Source organism: Neopelma chrysocephalum, unplaced genomic scaffold (genome assembly GCF_003984885.1).
Source record: "Neopelma chrysocephalum unplaced genomic scaffold, ASM398488v2 Primary Assembly neopelma1_98, whole genome shotgun sequence".
NCBI lineage: Eukaryota > Metazoa > Chordata > Aves > Passeriformes > Pipridae > Neopelma > Neopelma chrysocephalum.
Window position 1 is genome coordinate 4,702,005 of NW_020897761.1, and position 20,551 is coordinate 4,722,555.

The window sequence follows — 20,551 nt, forward strand, 5'->3', positions numbered from 1 at the left end:
ATCTATCATCAAGTGATTTTCTCAAGCAGCAGTAATAGCAGACTGTCATTATCTTCTCTTCTACTGTTAACATAGTCCTGTTGCAACTGAAGGACTGCAGCTGCCACGCCAGTTGCCCTTTAACAGGATTGGGGGTGTAAGTCCTGGGGGATCAAGAGCAGGCAGCTCTACACTACATATCCTCTTCTGCAGAACTATGCAAGCAAGGAATCAGATCACATCCTTCACACACAGGAAACAAAGACTGGAGCTAATTTGAGCTTGATTACTCATTCATGAAAACACGTAGGCCCACCAAGCCACCCCTGAGATTCACCATTGAAGTTGTACTGTGATAAAAGGCATCACGCCCACGTGTTGCTCAGCACAACACATCCTGAAAGCTGAAACGGGCCCCACAGATCCGTTTGCTCGCCCACACTGCAGAAGATACAGCTAGACCCAAAACCTGGCCTTTTATAACTCTAAATCCAGGCATGGGAGAAAACTGTTCCAAAGCACTTGGAAACCACTGGGCTTTTACAAAGCTCTCCTGGTCATGGAACAAATCTAACACTAGTCCCAGATTCCAAGTGATACTGGGGGATTACAGGCATTACATTGCATCTACCTTTGAACACCCATGGCTAATTGCAATGGACCTCTCCATGAAAGGAAGGGAGGAACTTCAGAGCCAAAAACAGGTGCAAAAATATCAGTTGTTTCAGTAACACCTTCACATTTTACAAGGAAACATCATATTAAATGTACATCCAAAACAGTGGTGCTGAGCCTGGGAGATAAATGAGTCTTTCTTGTTTTAAAAGTTTGAAGGGCACTGTTGCACATAGGTTTGTTTTGAGAAGGAATGAGACTGTGGGCACAGGGCTTTATGCATCAACAACCATAATTTCGATAGTGAAAAACTTAGAAACAAGAAAATAACTAGAGAGTTTAATATTGAAAGTCTTAAAATACACACTTGCAGAAGCCCTCAACAAAACCACCTCTGAAGGAAGCTTGATAAACAGATGAGGAGTTTTGATGATTTCCTTTGAAATCATCTTAGTTTCTGTCTTCATCCCCTGCTTTGACTTCCCTGCAATTTTTTCAATTCATAAAATTTCTTTTGGAATCCAGGACCAACATGATAATCAGTGCTACAAAGATAAATCTAGATACTGCTAATGTCCTCCTGTCCATGGATTCAGGCCACCAAGCAGGGTGTTCTAGAAGACAGAGGTCACTCAATTTCCAGTCACAGCACTGGTATTAAAAATTAAACACGTTGACAGGATACTGCACAAGGGTAATATCAACGACCAAACTAAATAAACAGCAGTTTATTCCCAACTGATGAGGCACAAGTGCTGCAAAAAGGAGCTGTGGTGCTCACAGGAAAGCTGAATGCGAGCCAGCAGGGATCTGGAGGGAAACTGCATAGGGGGTTGCATCATGGACAGGGACTGGAGCACAGGATGCACAAGGAGAAACAGAAGACAGAAGGAATAGGGCTTGTTCAGCTCAGAGAAGAGGAGGCTGAGGGGGCTCTAACTGCAATACTCCTGATGGAGATTACAACAGAGATGGAGACCACATCTTCTAAGAGAGACATACAGTGAACCTGAAGTTAAACCTACTCTGAGTTGGAGATTGGACTAGAGATCTTCAGAGGTTCTTTACAACTACTCTGTGATTCTATGACTTCATGGAGCACCTAATAGCTGATGGCTCTGGGAGGAACTGGAGATCTGTTCTATGTTCTTAGCAGCTCCAGGACAGTCATAGCATGCAGCTGCCATGACTCACTGGTCCTGTTCATATAAACATCATTAATCTGAAAAAAAAAATCTCACTTCCTTCTGAGCACAACAGATTATTCCACGCAGAGCTACATGACGTTGCACACTGTTTCCAGTAATCCAGATAATTTTTTTCAAGAGTAATGCAAGCATGTATATTAAACTGCTTTATGCCATGAGGCTTGTTCATCGGTGTTCAATTAAAACAGATATTCTTCATCTACCTGTAGAACTCAAATAGGTTTTTTTTTCTTGTAAGTCAAGACATATCAAAATTTGACGGCCTGGTTTCCATAACATTGGCCTGCAGCTTTGCTGTTTTCCCTCTGGCTGATCCTGCTGTCAAAGCAGCAATGCAAACCAAAGGCCCACAATTGTCTTTCAACAGCAACATTTCAGGTGGTGTTCTCAACAAAAAGTCCCCTTTATTCTGCTCTTACACTCCTCTTTGGCACTTCAAAGCAGAGAACCTCTTAAACTGTCTCGCACAGAATTCAGAGAAATTTTGTTTCCTCAAGTTTTACTCTCCAGTACTTCCTGTCACCAGGGAAGAGGGACAGGATAGTTACGTGGAGGAAGGAGCAGGGGACATCAGGAATCTCTGGATTAGTGTGCTCCAATAATCAGCATGGAAAAATCAGGAGATGGAGACAAACCATGCAAATAAGGCATAATGGTACTTTAACTTCATCATAATAATTTGGTCCTAGCTATACTGGCTCTACTCTTGAAGGTAGTGAAAGAATCCTTTCTCTTACCAGATTCATGGCCCTTTGAAACTTTCTTGTAAACTAATGATGGTCTCACAGATAGTCTCAAGTCAATTCCCCCTTTTTTTTCCCTAAATATTCAAATCTAATTAGAAAGGGATTCTGCAGAGTGAAGTAAAGATTTTCATAAGACTTATTGGTAAAAAGACCCCAGAAGAGTGGAGCTGTGATAAGGGGGTCCCTTTAAGTATAGTTTAAATCAGTAGAAGCAATTATTTGCTAAGGCCCAGAAATTAGGTCAAGAAAAGTAGCTGCATTTGGCTTAAGAATTCTGACAAAGTGAAAACCAGCCTTTTTTACCAACTATTGGTGAAAAGTTGGGTTATTAAGTAGAAAGCAGTAACAAAGGAGCTGTTTTGCCTTACCTGAGACTGGTGTCTGTGTAAGGCATGGCCATCAGCTGGGAATCTGCCTTCTCACTCAGGGAGCTCTGAAAAAGGGGGAATATGAAAAGATGACACAAAGTGCAAACAATAACCATTTTCTTGGTTTGCCACTACATAAAATACGTTGCACATCTGTAACAGAGAGTACAATGGGGTGCAGAGGTTAATCAGTGCCCTGCATCAGAAATGTGTGTTTTTCCACTGGTGAAACATGAATAACTGAAATGGCCAGCAATCAAGCTGGAACAAAAACAGCAAAAACTTTTAATACAGCCAAATTTGAAGTCACACATTCAGAGACAAAGAAGAGAGCCTGGCACCAAACCCAACAGTTGCACAAACTGTGTGATCCAACTGAAAAATTCACTACCACTGACATCAGATGTGCAGAATTCTTCTGAGGTCATGTCCACTTTGCACCTCTGCTAAAATATTCCATTCACAACACACTTCTGGTGTTTGAAACACTAAAAGCACACAAATTTTCTCTCCTTAACTGTTCTGCCAATCTCCTTTGGACATCGGTGAAAAGAATCTGAAGTTTAATGCACAATACCTTTTCCCTAGAAAAGTGAAGTATTTCCCACATTGTTAAGTTCAATTCTTTTTCAAGCTGCTACTACCTCTAATCAAATAAAAGACTGAAAATTCATTGTCTTCATTTCAGCCTTGGTATCAGTATGCCATGTAGATGAAAGGATTTATGTATATAAAAGGGATTTCAAAAAAAGAGAGATATGAGCACAAGTCTCATAATTCTGTAGTCTTATCAAAAAGTAATCCCTCCAGCAAAAATCTGAAAAATGAAATAGAAATATTTCAACAAAATCAATTAGCTGTGCCCGTTAACAGTGAGGCAGATGAATGTGCAGTTGCAACCAACTGCTTATCTTTGCAGAGAAGCCACAAAAAGGCTAACTACTGATTTAATTTTAGAAAATGCTGAACCTATTTTGATGACTGCTAAAAAAATTCAGAACTTCTAGCCTGAATCCAAGAGCAGGAATGGAAGAACAACTTTGACAACATAATAATCAACCAAACCCAGCAATTTAAAATGGGAAGTGTTGGGTACCCTAATTACAGGCACCATCGCTACTTTTGTCTATAATAACAAGTGCAAACAAGTAAGAGAGAATATTTCACACTGACTGAAATTATCTTGTCATGCTATTGAGTCATGAGTATAAACGTGTATACCTGCATAACCCGTGCTTTCTGCTGCTGGTTATTTGATAACCTTCTAGATCTTGTTCGTTCCACTTCATGTCTATGAACCCATCCTCGAAGTTCATGATTCAGCCTAGAAAAATCCACAGCATCAGCAGATGTTTCAAAGAACAATGGCAGAGATTTTTAGTTTTATAAAACAGTTTAGCCGCTATAAAGACACACTGCAGATTACTGTTTTTTTATCTTATGATCATTTATTTGTAATAAAGGAGTAATAAAATAAAATTGTAAGGTGAAATTTATGAGGGAATTTGTAAGGGAATATCTATAAAGTATTGTACTCTTGGATGTTTCAATATAAAGCAGATACAGTAGTTCCTTTTGCCCAATGAACAGTAATTTTGATGTTACTGGAAGGACCATGGAAATTCAAAATCAAAAGTTGATCAAGAAAAATTATTGGTTAAGAAGGCTAAACTATGGCAAATAAATCTGAGAGAAAGAAGGGACAAAGAACATGGAGATAAGGTTAGTGACACATCTATGGAAAAAGTGGAGGTAGGTATTTTCTAACAGTGAATGAAGCACATCTGCTCAAGTTCAGTTTGCTTGTATCAGAAGATTAAAAATAGAAGACCATCTCTTATGTAATTCAGATGGAAAAGGCTTTTAGCTGGACTTGATTTCCATATCATGAACATTCCTACATATGAAACAATTTCTCTTTTGAGCCACGAAAAATCTCCAGTCAGAAAATTGTTATTCAGTTATTGCAAATGACCAGTGTGAAAACAGAGTGAAAATCATGACTAAAACCATCAAAAGATTACAAAGATCCAAGTTGATCTGTCCTTATGGCAGCAGACATTGTACAGTGCAGACATTTAGACAGACACCGGTCACGCACTGGATGAACTCTATGAATGTACAATAACATCACTCACAGCTGTATGTCCAGTAACACTCAGCCAACACAGAATTTATATCTCAACTCCTAGTAAACCTTAAACACCCAGAAAAGGTTGTTTGCTCACCTCAGCGACTCTGTCCGGTTGATCAGAGGCCGACAGGGGGGTGGTGGTGGTGAAATATATAAAAGTGGCTCTTCTGAGACTATCATTAGTGCTTTATTATCAGACACAGAACGATCATACCTGGGAAAAATAAAGAAAACGATATCAAGAAATCCCTTAAAATACTTTTTTATGGACCTTTGACCAAATCCAGAGAATGAGTACTAACATCACCAGACCCACAAATGTTATAGCTGCTCCCTTGGGACCTTTGAAACAGGTGAATAACAATTCCTATCAAACATCCAATGTTCTCAGTCAATTCCTCAATGGGGTCTGACAGCACTCAACACAGGGAAGACAGTTGAGCATTAGCAGATGTTGGATCTCTTCCCATAAAGGCCAGATATTGAAAGAAAATGTAGCCTGTAAAATATGCCTCATAGTATGTAAACTATGTGGTCTCTGCAGAGGCAACTTTCTTCTTCATTCCAGAGCTGTGCTACAGAAATACTAAATTAATCATCAACTAAAACCATGCAGATGTAAAGACCATGAGCTATATGACAATGGAGCAGCCACGAACTATATGACAACTGAATGGAGAGGATTTACATCTCCAAGTGTCTCCAGAATCTAGCTTGGTTTTGACAAAAAGTGAAAAGGAGCATCTATTTCTCAGTACAAAAATCCATAACACTCTCAGCACCTCTTGAGGGGTTAACTACTTATCACAATACCTATTAGAAGTTTCTCCCTTGATAAGCTATCAATGTAACAGCTTTAGTCCTCTAGGTTTTGATAGACTTGTAGCTCCTAAACTTCAATTTCTTTCTGAAAAATCAGGTATAAGAACTCATGAAAGCCTCATTTACATTCCTTTCCTTTTCCCAGCTTTCTCTCCATCTTCATGTTTGCTTCTCCTGTCTACTGCACGTAGGACTGATAAAGGAGAATATGCAGCAAAGAGCTCACAGCTTGCCAAAATCAGGGTGAAACAGTGAAAGAAAAGGAGGAGATACAGGCACATGCATATCCTCCTAAGAGAACTAGTCTACTCTTACATCACCTAAGTCATGGTCTGAAATGTACCACATAGGACACAAAGCCCTCACCATGGCTACAGCCTTAAAATGCTCTTGATTTATTGCCTTCTTTCTGCATGGCAAAATACATTAGGGCTTTCTGCACATCTGTGCCTGGCTTTGTTCAACCAGCCAAAACACTCTACTGGAAAGGGACAGTCTAATAGGATAAATCTTGTAAGGGGAAAACATGAGCTGTATTAGCCAGACTTCAATCTGGAGGCAATTATATGTTCACTTATGAACTGCATGCTAGAGATTTAGGAAGCCTGAAAGCCAGTATTTAATTAAATAATGCAAAAACACAAGGATGGACTCAGAGTTTTATAAAAATGTACAGTGTTAAGTTCAGAGTGTGTTCTTAATTGTGAACTTCCCCAGTCTTCTCTTGAGCAACTAAGAAAATAAATACTCCAGCTTGAAAAGTATGCAGATACAGATAATATGACAAATATCAGAACTATGCAAGCTAAAATATAGATTAGAGGAAAAAAGCAGACAGATGAAGGACTGGAAAAGGTTCTGAAAGTCTCTGTGACATACACTTGCTTATGTGCTCTCTTCCTAACACCATGCAGCACAGCCACGTGTACACTTCTGAAGCATTATGTATTGAGTAATCTTGGAGATAAAATACCATATTTATTTCAAAAACAACCTGGTAAACTTTGTTAAATAATAAAAGACCAGCTTTCAAAACACTGTGTTTGTAAGCTCTGCTGCTCTATAAAATCAGCAATAGCACTGGCCAAAAAGGTCAGTAAGGCAGTGAGAGCTAAAAGCACCATTGCCCTCTGCCACTCAAACTATGTTAAAGGTTTTCATCTCACCTGTTACTCTTCTCGGGAATGATGCCCTCAGGTATTTTCTGAGCTGCACTGGACTCCTGGCCAGCTGAGAACTCCAGAAGATTTCTGGTCCGGTGATTAGAACTCGCAGTGGAATCAACTCCACTGGGATCCTTTTCGAATACACTGGAAAACATAATAAACATAGCAAAATGTATCATGCACATAAAGGGTCTGCAAGGCACTTGACTGTGAAGTCTTAAATACTCAGGTGGAGAAGTTTCTGGTTGTTGTTATGTTACACGGATAAGGTTCATGTCATATCTAATGTAAAAACTTGATATCTTGTGTCACTATAATACTGTCATTCAAAGCACTAGTGGGCAGAAAAGCAATTCTTCAGTTTTAATTGTTCAAAGGATTTTGATGCTCTGTTTTTCATGTTCCCCCACATAAGCTTCACCTGATGAAACAAAGATCAATCTGCTTGTAACCCAGATCTGCAGGCATAATAAAATTATCTATATTCAAATAAAAGCACCCCTAAACTTTTAACTTTTATCAGCCTTAAAGTACATTTGACACAGTTTATATGAATACATTATGTAAGGAAAACTTAGCTACCAAATTCCGTGCAGCTGCAAGCCTGGAATGTTATGCCAGACATCTAACAAAACTGTACACAAACATGTATGTTCAATTCTAGTTGGATTTAGAACAACTGGCAGGGCTGACAGCCCCATCTACAAAGCAGCAGCAGGCCATGGTTCCAGACACCCTGTTGTTCCAGTGTGTGCCTGCACTGATTCACTGGGGGCTGCTCATCCAGCCAGCCATGCAGCACAGGAACCTCTGTGCTGCTCTCCGTGCACAGCAAGGCAGCAGCACTGCACATGTGAGCTGGAAAAACGACCAGCCAACTGCGGTACAACATCGACTGCATCCGAGTTCAGAAGGGTGACTTAAAAGTGAGAAATCTTGAGAGCACAAAAGCAACCCTTCAATTTCTCCTCTCCCAAGGCTGCCTTTATATGGTTGCTTCCTGAAATAAGTGTATTTACAAACCCAAGTCCTAACCTTCTTGGCTGACAACAGCAGAGCATCACCAGCAGCAACACGGTGAAAACACAAAAATACAAGCCCCCAGCGCACCAATGAGATCTTTGCCATACACGCTGACCACTGCCCACAGAGCACATTTTAATTCATGCCTCACTTCTCCTGTGCAGCAGAGCATAAACTCTGTAGGGGAATATCTCATTTTCCTGGTTTTACATGGCATCACTTTGCAACAGGCAACAAATACAAATGGTAACAGAGACAGGCAAAAACTAGGAGGACAAGATTAAATACTCCACAACTGCGCAGAAGGCACACAGAGTTGCCTAACAACTCCATGTCTTTTGCCAACACATTTGCACTCCTGTTAGTAGTAACCCAGGTGTCCCTGTGAATAATTTTGTCACATTCTGACCCACAGGAGTCAGGGCAATCCTAGACCCTGGCTGACATCACTTTGGCTGCCTCATCTTCTCCAGGTTTCTAGGCAGCATCACCGAGTCAGGGGAGCAGAACTGCTACAGGCTCTGCTTTCACTAGTGCCAATGGACAGAAAAGTACTTACAGTTTCCTTACTGCCTATGTGCACTGATATCCAAATGTTTCATTGCTTCTATTGCATAGCATGGAAAGCTGGATGGTCTATTCATAACCTCGTATCAGGTAACACCAGGCTATCCAATTTAACAGAAGCCATCTCCACTATCTACTGGATTTTATGAGACCATGTTTCTTCTCTTCCAATGAAAGCATCAGCACAACTGGCAGCATCTCAAGCCCAGAACCAGAGCTCAAAACTAAGGCTGATGGTTAAACAGATGCCACACCTTCCTGCTGGAAGTTGCTCACTGTTGAAATGCCCCACTCTACCTAACCCGGAGTCATGACAGCTAAAAGGACATGGTAGTTTGTTCATCAAACCAAGAATATCTGTCAGAAGATCTAAAAGTTGTTACTCTCCTGCAAACTCTTTCTCCACAGCCTGAAGTCTATCAGCCATCCAGTGTGTTGCCGAACCTACTAGATCTGGCATTTTAGTCTATCCTACCTCTCTCCTTTCCAGTTCAAAATGACACATTGAACCAGAGGAACTTTCCATGTAATTACTTAGCTAAAGCTGACAAAAATCTAAGCAGAAGATTTGTAACAAATCTGCATTTTTCCATGATGGTTCTTCCTTCTTATTTGCCTCATTCTGCAAAGGTGATTCTTATTTCGGGTTCCAGCTTGGTGAGGTGGCCAGTTTGAGGTGAAGTGTCACATGCAATACATTCCTACTACAGTTCACCCTGAGCTCTGAACAACAGTAGAGAAATCCAAATTAAGTCCATCCAGGATAAAGATACCCACTGCTCTACAAACACAGCTAATCTTCAGTTTTTGTAATCTAGTTGTTTTAGCTCTACAGCCATTCAAAGCCACACACACCTCATTTTATAGCATCAGATTTAGAAGAGAGGAACAGTTTATTTTTACTCTTCTCAAGCTTAAAGCACCTTAATCTTTTCATCAAAATTAAAATTTCACTTTTGGCAGCAGCCAAGTATGGGATATTTCAATGTGAAAGAAGATATTTTCAGCAGCAAAAGACAAAGAAGGAGGTGCACAGAGTACATTTTGCCATCCTTACAGACATAAACCATGGCTCCCACTTCTGACAACACAGGCACCAACTGAGAACAAAATATGGCATTAGGGTATTTATTCAAATGATCTTTCCTTTTTTAGGATTGTTACTTTCCACAAAATGCTTCTTTTGAAGCGGGCTAGCAGCAATTTCTGCCATAAGCCATGTGGGCCACATTTGCCTCCCCTTTCCCATTCCTTTTTGTACCTTGAAGATGACCAAAATTTTCCTTCTCAAAGCCCAAAATACGCCTAAAAAAATTAAAAAGCCCCTTTCTTGCTCCTTTGGTTTGTGGCAATGACCCAAACCCAAAATAACTAAGTCTGGATAAGGAAAAGCCCCACAACTTGAAACACTGCCCCTCTTCCACCTTCTAGTTACTTGGGGGGTTTTGTTAGTTTTCTCCCCATCTGAATAGAAGATGTTGTTCTGTTGTATCATTTCTTCCTCTTCCCTTCTCCCACGAGAGGTCACTAGTGAAATTTGTCTATAAATAGGGCTCCATCTTCAGGAAGCAGATAGGAGAAGACATGTAGGTAATGGTCTATATCCTCTGACTTCTCAAAGACCTTTCCTTACCAAGTGGGTTCACGACAGTCTAACAAAGGATATCAGATATACTCCTTTTTTGAAATCTCAAATTAACACAGGGGTAAAAAGCATGACTTAGGATCAAGGAATCCCTTCAAGCAGCTGGGAGAGGATGGACCTCTCCTGCAGAATTACATCTGGAAACACTGGTCCACCTGAGGCATACTGAGGTTTACAAGTGCCAGGTAGAACAGCAACAATACAAGTTGGAACAGAAAGGGTCAACAGAGCAGATCCCAACACCATGACACAGAAGATGAAGTCAATATTGGGCATTTAAAAACATCAGGTAGAAGAGGTTAGAAACCATAGAAAGAAAGGTAGAAGATCTCATTCAGAGGGGAAAAAAGCTTCAGAAAAACAGTATTTTCAACTAAGATATCAATAGTTGCTCTAAGAACCGCTTTAATATGGCAGATGGCAAAAGCATGGGCAGTTTTTTCATTCTGTTGGGCTACAAGATGAGAACTCGGAAAAGGAAGAGCACTTTGGCATATCTGCCCTGAGCAAGTCCTACTATTCAAAGGAACTGAGTTACTGCCCCACCTTAAAAGTCAACAAAGACTGAAGCTGAAAAATGGTTTTACTGGACACGATGGCCAGGGTAGAAGTTGGAATCTTTCCTGTTTGGCCACACTTACACACCTGGGGTGTACCAAGGCTTTAGAGCCTGCATTTGGACATCCCAGACACCACGAGCATGAAAGGGTTTTCACAAGCCGCGAACATCATGTCCAAGCTGGCTGAGCTATCAGCTTGTTTCAGATGCAAAACCAGATCCAAGGGGAAAAAAGAAAGAACCACTAAATACTTCATGCAGATGTTTGTTCAGAAGTGTAGATAAATTTGATTATAGGAGGGAAAGAAAAGCAACACTCCTGCCATGGCTTCTCCAGGCATTCAATGGCACCTGATATTTTAGCTGTATTTTTACTTCTTTGGTTTGAATGTCAGTTTGATAAATGTGAAAGCAAGTCTTGCCAGGAGCACGAACTAAATTTTGCTTGTGCTTCTGGCTGTGCACTTCAAGTTTTGAATACTGACATTTAAGCTGTACAGTAATTCGTAGACGAAAGCCAATAGTGATATCATAACAAAGAGTTTTCTGGGGACAGAACCATCTCTGAGTATGATTTGGGACGTTTCCAACAAGCTAAAGTTGACATTGCAAGGAGACACCAACCAAAGACCTTGTGCTCTTCCTAACCGACTCCAGACAAGGCTGCCACAGTGCCAGACACTCTCTGGAAAGTATTTCTTGTTTCTTATTCCCGATGAGTGCACCATCTGCCAAGAGCAAGGCTCTACCTTCCCCTGCCGGGCTGCTCCAGATCTACCCTCTCCAAGCACTGGGCTGGAAAGAGGAAGATGAGGAAAGCAACACAAAGTGGAGGAATGATCTCTGTGTTTTTTGTTGTGTTTTGTATGCTTTAAAAGGCAATTTATTTTTAATAAAGCTACTGGAAAAGAAAGGAAGAAAGCAAATACTGACACCCAGAGCACTTCTCTTCTGCTTGGAAAACTCTATACCATTATCTGGAAGTGGGCTGGCCTTTGTTGCCAAAGCTTGTGGCTGTGATCAGCAAAGGAAGGAGGAATGAATCACTTCCTCCTCCTGCAGCTGTAGTTTGTAAAAAAACCTAAAGTATCCAATTTTATTCAAGCATCAACCCATCACGAGAGGTATTGAAAGGTCTGGAACCTGGATCTGAGTCCAATTTACTCAGCTTGTCCTTTTCCTCTCAACTCCTCTCTCTCTCTTCAAGGAGAAACTACAACACAAGGCTAAAGGTGTGCTGCAGAAACAGTTTTCTAACTGTGGGCCATCTGCAACACAAACGTACACTCAGCACTGAAACATATTCTTTCGGTGTCACAAACATGAAACTAAGTTTCCCACATTACAAGTGTCCAGAGTCACAAATGCCTTCCGATGCTTCCACTGTTTTTGCTAAAACACTCAAAGGGCTCCGTATTTCCTTGGCAGTCAGAAGACATGGAGCTGGCTACACATGGCACTGTTTCATGCCTCTTGCACTCATTAACAGTTTTCACATTTCACCAGTTCCTCTCTGCTAGTGTGTAATTAATAGTCCTCTGCCCGTCATCATTTGGATGCAGGTTTGTTAGCATACTTCAGGTATACATCACATTTAAGCCTATCAACCTCCTGAAGACATATGGAAGGCTAATGAGGCTTGCAAAAAGCAGAGAAACAATCCTTTTATATCTTTCACAAAGTGCAAAAAATCCCAGGATTGGATGAAGTGAAAATAAGGAACTGACTCTGTGGTTCTCTGCTACCAGAACATCTTTTAGAGATGCTTCAAGTAATCACTGCAAATTTAGACAACATCATCCCACCTGCAGCTGAAGGAAATCATGGACCACTGGTACAATGTTTAATGCTCACAGTTCAGCACCTCTCCCAGATCAGGCCTGGCTGGAAGGCAGCAAAGGCCAGGCAAGGAACCCGAGTGGGGGGTTCCTCCTCCATTACATTGAAAGCCATTGGAGGTTCCAACTAATCTGCCCCACTTCACACTGGAATGGAGGGAGGAAGGAGCACACCCACAATTGGGAAAGAATTGGTAATGCAACAAAATAATATAAGGCAAAAATAATGCTGTGTTTCAGTTGCCAGTCACTGCCCTTTATTTTGGGCAGGTGCCAGACACGTGGCTTTAGTCTACTTAGCCCATGTTACTCAAGAGGACATTTGGGATGTTTTCAAACACACCACAACACTGCTTGATCTCGTGACTGATCTCACCTGCCAGGGCAGCACGGGGTGAGCTCCAGACCTTGGCCCAGGACCAGCTGCTGTGGGTGGGATCTGCAGTGACAAACCCGAGCACACAACACACAGCTCCAACACCTCTGTAGCAACACAGCTCTTGCTGCACGTGATGTTATGGTAAGGAGATCAGCTCCTTTGCCCACACCCCAAATGCTCCCTTTGAGGGAACTACGGCATTATTTCTCTAACTTTCCAACATCCCACCACCGAGGTATCCCTGGGCTCCTGCTCGCCACAAGATGGGTCTGTTTCTTTAATCAAGGAGTGAGCATAAAGGCTCAAACAAGAGAAAACTTGCACAAAAACACTGTTGAATGCACCAGACCTCAGAAAATCCTGCTCCCCCACACACCAACTCAAGATCGCTCAGCCTGTGTAAGAGCACTTACACTTACTTGTGTAAGACCAAAGTGACACCAGTATAGGTGTGCTCAATTGGTGCTGCTGGCAGCCCAAAGTGCTCGTGCTCCAAAACCTCACCAGGCTACATTAGTACTGACCAGCAGCCTGCAGACTAGTTAGGATGCTAATCTCAGTCCTGGTGAAAGACTTGTGTTTTGATTACTTCATCCTTACAAGCAGCAGGTCGTGGTAGCATGCAGCTGAACAATCCTTGGGCAATTTCTTCATTTTGAGTAAAAGATGATTAATCTTAACCACTTCTGTTTTTGGTAGGATTTTTTTCCTGTTTGTGCTACCAATTTAAGGAATGAGACACACCCCAAAGTCTTTCAGGAGTCAAAAATCACTGCTTCTTCATTTGCTGTAGTCCATGACGATAGCAGACAAATGACATTTCTCAGCTGGCCAGGCCAGTGTCTTTATTTGCAGATTGGTCACTGGATCTAAATTTTTAATAGATTATTCAATTTCCAGGATAGTCCTGGAAAGTAGAGGAAAACCCATGAGAACACCCTAGAGAGGAGCTGCAATGAAGTCTCTGTAAAAGGCCAGCCATTCTAGCACAGCTGCTTTAGGTCAACAGGACACAAGAGGTTTTGAAGCAGCAGCAGCAGCATTACTGAGCTCCATCAATCACCACCTCAGCCATCCTCCACCACAAATACAGCTTAAGAAATTTTCTTTACACCATCAAGTCTGTTTTTCAGTTGAAAGAGGTTCCAGTCATACAGAGGTGGCCAACTTGTAAGATAACACAAAAGTAATAAAAATAAAAATAAAGAAAAAATAAAATATCACACCACCCTCTCAAACCTCCTGTTCCAATCTCTTTGCAAATTTGCCTTTCCTCTCTCCATCTTCATATTTTATTTTGTTTTCTGTCCACTAAATGGTAGTTAGGACACATTCTGGCTGGCTGACATCTTAATAAATGCTCTAAGACTGCTGCTAGATGACAGTTAGCAAGCTTGAGTAGATGCAAGCTTGAGTAGACTGATTATGGGGGAAAAATAACTAGTTGAACATTTTTCCACAGCCAAAAAGTAAAGCTAAGGTCACTAGCAAATACCTGCCTTACATGCTTTGCTGCTACTCTCCCAAGAAGATAAGCAGAAAAATTATCTTTTGCATTTTCTGTGATCGTTCTCCCTTCCCTGATTTTTATACATTGGTTGCGTTGTTTTCCTGCAAATATGTTATCATCACATTTAGGATTTGCATTAAAAAAAAACCACACAAGACAATTTATATTCAAATGGGGAATAGAATAAAAATAAAAATATTCCCAAAATAAATACACAGGTTGTTTAGACTAGAACATGGGCTTGGTTTCCATTTGTTTCAGCCTTGTTTGTGCTTGTTTAACACATTTTCAGATCTGGTTACTATACAGGCAGCGTCTAACACAAATGTGGTAATTAAACAAGGAAAAAAAAAGGCATCTAGGAACTGTAATAATTTGAAAATGTTCAGATTCCATGTAGTAAGTGGTAAAACAAAAATGCACAGCAAACTAGGTGTTTCTCAGTGCCAGAAGCCAGCTGGGAATGCGGCTACACTGACTGGCCTGCCTCTCACAGAAGGCACATGTGAAGGCAGGAGATCCCACAGATACCTTCCTCCAGGTGCCATGGTCCCAGCTCCCGGCCCTGGCGTGGTGCCAAGGTCTGTGTGCTCACTGCCTCTCGTGCAAACACCACGGATTGCCAATTCCTGCCTTGCACCTCATGGTATGTAAGACTGGGGCAAGGGGGTGACCTCTGCAAGGAGCTGAATCAGAACATACCCTTTTCCCTTCATACACCTCACCAATCATTCTTAAATAATAATAAAAGGAGGTTTTTATACATGTTAAGTCCAAACTCAAATAATTCACAAAGATTACAGAATAGTTCACTGACACACAGATGGGAAATTCCTGGGTGCCTTTCTTTTAGTGTAAAACAAACAGATAAAATAGAAACTTACACTAATACAATTCCTGCGAAATTACTTCTGCTTTTAATAACTGAAAGTTTCTGTTTTCTATACAAAGTATCAACAAACCCAACAAAGTTTAGTAACACAGTACAACCTAATGCAGAGTTACCACTAACTCCATACAAGCCACTTTCACATCCTCAATTCACACTGATATTCAATTTATATTTAATTAGACTTACATTCATTTCTTCGAGATAATATGGTGCTGTGTCCAAGACTGAAGGATGTTCTTAAAAGCTTCTTGGCAACTAAGCAGACTGGACTAGACTCTTCCTCCAGTATTTTCCAACAGATTTCTTGTGTCAACAGGCCAGCTTCCCTACCAGACTTGCAGCCCCACTCCCATATACCCAAATTCAACATTACAGATTACCCATACACATATTTGTCAGCATGAAAAAATGTGGCAGCAGAATAATTTTATCTGCTAAACTTGTTTGCCAAGGGCTGCCACATCCTGGACTGCTTCCCATAATCCTAAAACAGCAGAACAGCAGTCTTGGAGTCCTCCATGAAACATCACAAACATCTCACCACTCAAACACACAGTCAACAAGACTTAAGACCAATCTAAAAAAATTATGTGTGAGCAAGTATTAGTGCAACACACATCCCTTAATGCAGAGGAAAACACAGAACTAACCACACAGCCAATCATCCAGATGGGACTTTTTGTGGGATGCTGAGTGCCCACACACTGCACCTCCACTGACCCGCTGCAGGCCATGGAGGATTTGCAGGACTGTCTGTTCTTCAGTTTCACATTCTTGTCCCAAAACAATCCAACTGCTTCCCTTTCTCTGACTTGACAGAAATAGGTAACTAAAGAGAAAATCTATATATCTGACCTTCTGTTTTACCTCTAGTCTTCAAAGAATCCTATCACTTCCAACTAGGAACCTGAGAAGCGTCTCACAATAAAGACGGCTAAGGGAATTCCAAAGTCTGCTCTAGAAGTTAGGGGGTGAATTTCCCATGATTTTGCTATTTTTGGATGTCACTCTCCCTTTGCAATGGTTCACTGGTTTTGAATAATTATTCACTGCTAATATGCCCGAATCAAAACATCCTGAGCCTGAATGCTGGCACACCTCCACACAGGTGTGCAAGTGAAATGATTTCCAGTGCAGAAGAAATGGCAACACTGTCACAAGGTTTCAAAACATATTTATCTCCAGCTGACCACTGCACAGAAATTAGGTATTCCACAGTTAGCTAACTTGGGGGAAAAGAGTACTTTTGCTGAACTATAAGCTAGCATGGATATTATAACAAAAATTTACTTATTTCTGTAAGAAGTTGCAGGTGCTGAAAAACAGCACATACACTGGAAGCTCCTCTTGTTAAGGACTAAGTAGAACAGTAATCCTAACTATCATATTTGTGGAGCTACCATTCAGTGACACCTTTATAAAAGGAAGAAAATATGTATGGGAGGACTGAAATCTAAAGAAATAGTTTGTATATCTCACATTCTGGGTCTTCTAAAGACTATTGCACAATCAACATTCACACCACCTTGATAAAGCCTAGGATTTTAATTGCAGTGCAAAGCATTTATTCTGCTAGGGAGGAAAAAAAAAAAGAAAAAGGAAATTTGCAAAAACGTTTCTCTTCACTGCCTAAATCCAGTACTGATGCAAACCACCTGGTTCAGGCACAGCAGTCACACTGGCATGCTCAGCTACTGCACTGGCCAGGAACAGCCAGACATCCAAGGATTTCTTTTTTGCTTTATCTACTTTATTAAACGTCAAACATGTCAAGAAGTTAACCCTCTCACATTTCTATAGTTACTGACTGTTGCAAAGATATGAACACAAGCTGACCTTTCAGCCTCCTTTGACAGAAGTGCCTTGCCATCAAACTCAACAGCTTACTCATTCCTGGGGGTAGAGAAGCTGCCACAGGAGCTTTCGAGCACTGTGGTAAAAGACTTCTCATCCATCTCTCTATGTTCCCAAGCCTTTTATCACTAACAAGAGTTTCATGCATTCCATCACCTCACTGTAATGCAGAGACAACTAGAATTTCCCTCAGCTTCAGAAAGATAACTAATTCTAGTAGTTCTCACCAAGTGTCTCTCTCAAGTGAGTGGTAACATTTGAAATGCAAATGGGATGTACAAATCAATCACTGCGTCTCTGGAAGCTGATTTTTCTGCCTGGTAGTCAAACATCATAATACAGACTCTAAATGCATTAAGAAATGGTCTACCTTATCCATATCAGAGTAAAATTATCAGCTGTATTTCACTGCCTGAGATACACAGTATTTGCAATAAGTGCAAATACTTCAAAAGTAATTTCAGCTTTAGCAGATTTGCTAATATTATTAAAAATACAAACACCAACATTCTAAAAATTTATCACAGTCAGAAACAAAGTCTTCCTCCATATTTATCCCATTCCATTCCTTTAGTTTGACTGGGGTTTTGAGGACAAATGGAGACTGCTGACTGAGAATCTACTGAAACATTATCCCCTTTTGAAAAAGCGAACTGCTTCATATAAAAAGCCTTTACGTTCCAAAGTCAAATTAAATAAACAAGTATATGCAAGAAGTACTGCTTTTTATTCTCCTTTCTTCCACAGATCTTTTTTAAAGTGTCTGGGAAGTAATGCAGCATTTCCCTCTTGCTCTCTGGTTCCTATACCCCACTGATAACAGTTCAAATGAGAGGTTTTTGACTATCACTTCAACTAATCAAGGAGAGGGAAAAACCTCTTCACCAAATCTAGAAGACAAGTAACACAGGGCTCATACTAACAAGGGAGATTGCACCTAGACACATCTAAAGGTCAGGATTGCAAAACACTGGAACATACAGAGGGATTTCCTCACTGGATACTAATGCAGTTTCAACTCATAGGTACTGAAATGAGCACAGGTATAAATGACCAGATGAGCTCTCGAAGTCTGTACCTTTTTTCCTAAAAGGATTCTAAACACAGTTCTTAATGTCTTCAGATATAAATCAAGCAGACAAACTGCTGTAGGCTGCATTGATTAACAAAATGCCAAGCCAAGGGAAATTAAAAGTACAAGATCTAGCTCTTGTTGCCAGAAGGAGTCCAAAAGAAGAACCATTATACAGATACATCTTCCCTAAAGCAGGAGAAAAATAAAGGACAGAAGTCAGACTTCAAGCTCCAGTCTTTAAAACACACTGCTGCCTGTATTAATGATTCAAACAAAATTTGCAAACAGAAAACTTGCTATGCAAAGAGGAATTTCTAAGCAGCTTACCTCAATGGACCATAATTGAGCATTATAAAAGCCAGTATCACCATCACACAAAGGGTCCTTCTCTTTGGAGACGATACTTTGAGCTTCTGGTTCTAGACAGGAAAAAATCAGAAGACATACAATAGAAGAGGGGCACAGATATGCAAAGGTATGTCAGAAGTTAAATACACCAAATGATGCTTGCTTTTTAGATTTATATTTGCCTAATTATGTATGAATACATGCCAGGACTACTTAAAAATAAAACTTTTGTTTGTACATTATATTCAGCTTCTACCCCGTCTATCTTCTCAGTGAAATCTTAAGAAGCACTACGGAGTAAAGAATTAAAAGTCAATCAGGTAATGTGACAGGTGTCCTGACCCAGAGTTGGTGAAAGCCATGTTTGGAGTGGGAGGCTGGTCTAGAAATCCTCAAAGGTCTTGCAGACAACATTTCCATGATTCTGTTCTAGTGCCTTCCACCTGAACAACTGTCTTGATATGAAGTCAGACTTTCATCACAATCTCTTACCTCTAACACTACTTCATCCAGCTGCCTCTTCAGTGTGCTGTTTTCTTTCTTGAGTTTCTCATTCTCCAGCAAGGCTGCCTCCAGTCTCGCCTCCAGTCCCAACATGTATTCTTTCTTCTTCTTGCGTGACTGAAAGGCCGACTCACGGTTTTTGATCATGCGCTGCTGCCGTCTCAAGACATTGACCTGAACAGACGATACACAGGCCTGTTAACAATTCACAAGTTAGAAGTGCCTCTATTTCATGCATAATTTCTGCTTCTCTTCTTTGTCAAAACCCTGCACAGATGGTTTCTCACACTCTACTCAAATGAGTCGAAATGTTCAGCACGTGGTACACCTCTCAGTCATAGCTCAGGGATAATGAAAAAATGGGCCCTGCACCGCCTGCTTTTTCCTGCATTCTCAACCTCCTATGTATAGGGGACACAAAATGTATACTTGAGCAGCAGTTTGATCAATCAAATCACAAAGACAGAAAATACATATCTTCAGGTCTGCAAGACACCAAGAATGTCATTCACCTTCACTTTACCATGCACCATTTTATAGGCTACAATCAGTCATCTCCTTTCTTAACAGGGAATTTCTACAGTTTTACAGCCTATTCTGCATGGAAACCATTTCCACACTGATTACACCTGCTTATGTACCTTTTCCAGCTATGCTATATAGTTTTTGAGCTTTTGAATACTGTTGCTGGCCTCAGATTGCACATTCTACGTGTATCAAGCACTTACACGGCAGTTTAAATGCAGTCTCCGGGTGCATCTATACTAACATTTTAATTCAGATCAGGAGTGTGGCTTTGATGCACATTTCCTGATTGTCCCACTTAACGTGCTTTGGTTCACATGACAGAACAGTCTCTGAAAGAGCACACGAACTGGATTCCTTCAGGATGAAGTCCAACCAGCAAATATACTCCAGGAGAGCACATAATTCCCTCTAACCACTAGCAGGCATTCAGTCTGCAAGACCAGACTGGGACAGTTCAAAGTAACCCCTTCCCATCCTCCAACAGTCCTGGTGGCTGATTTTTTTCCCAAGCAGGAACACTCCATCGTCTTTTACCACTTACTCATTCTGTGGTTTGCACTGAGTGGGACGACCCAGACCGAAAGCATCTTGCTGCTGACAAGGATAACAATGATGGATACTGCAGAACTGTACAAAACTACTTGAAATATTAAGTTTAAACACTGCTCTGTTGATTTCCTCTCCCTCACAGATTAGCAACAGCAACTCTGTTTTCATTAAGAACAGAAGACTTCCATCTCATTATTAAGCTACAACTGGATGTGCCTTAATGACAATTACTCTGAAAGATA

General features: G+C 40.8%; 1 protein-coding gene across 2 annotated transcripts in view; it reads right to left on the reverse strand.

Annotated features, from left to right (window-relative positions):
• Positions 1 to 20,551, reverse strand: part of ATF6 (activating transcription factor 6) — a 76,156-nt gene that overhangs the window by 44,618 nt on the left and 10,987 nt on the right. For both annotated transcript variants that reach the window (XM_027694640.1, XM_027694639.1), the window contains exons 8-13: positions 19,221 to 19,406; positions 18,708 to 18,799; positions 7,039 to 7,182; positions 5,145 to 5,264; positions 4,138 to 4,240; positions 2,917 to 2,981 (exon numbers count right to left, since the gene is read on the reverse strand). In XM_027694640.1, the coding sequence (XP_027550441.1) occupies positions 2,917 to 2,981; positions 4,138 to 4,240; positions 5,145 to 5,264; positions 7,039 to 7,182; positions 18,708 to 18,799; positions 19,221 to 19,406 (710 nt within the window). The remainder of the gene's footprint in view (positions 1 to 2,916; positions 2,982 to 4,137; positions 4,241 to 5,144; positions 5,265 to 7,038; positions 7,183 to 18,707; positions 18,800 to 19,220; positions 19,407 to 20,551) is intronic.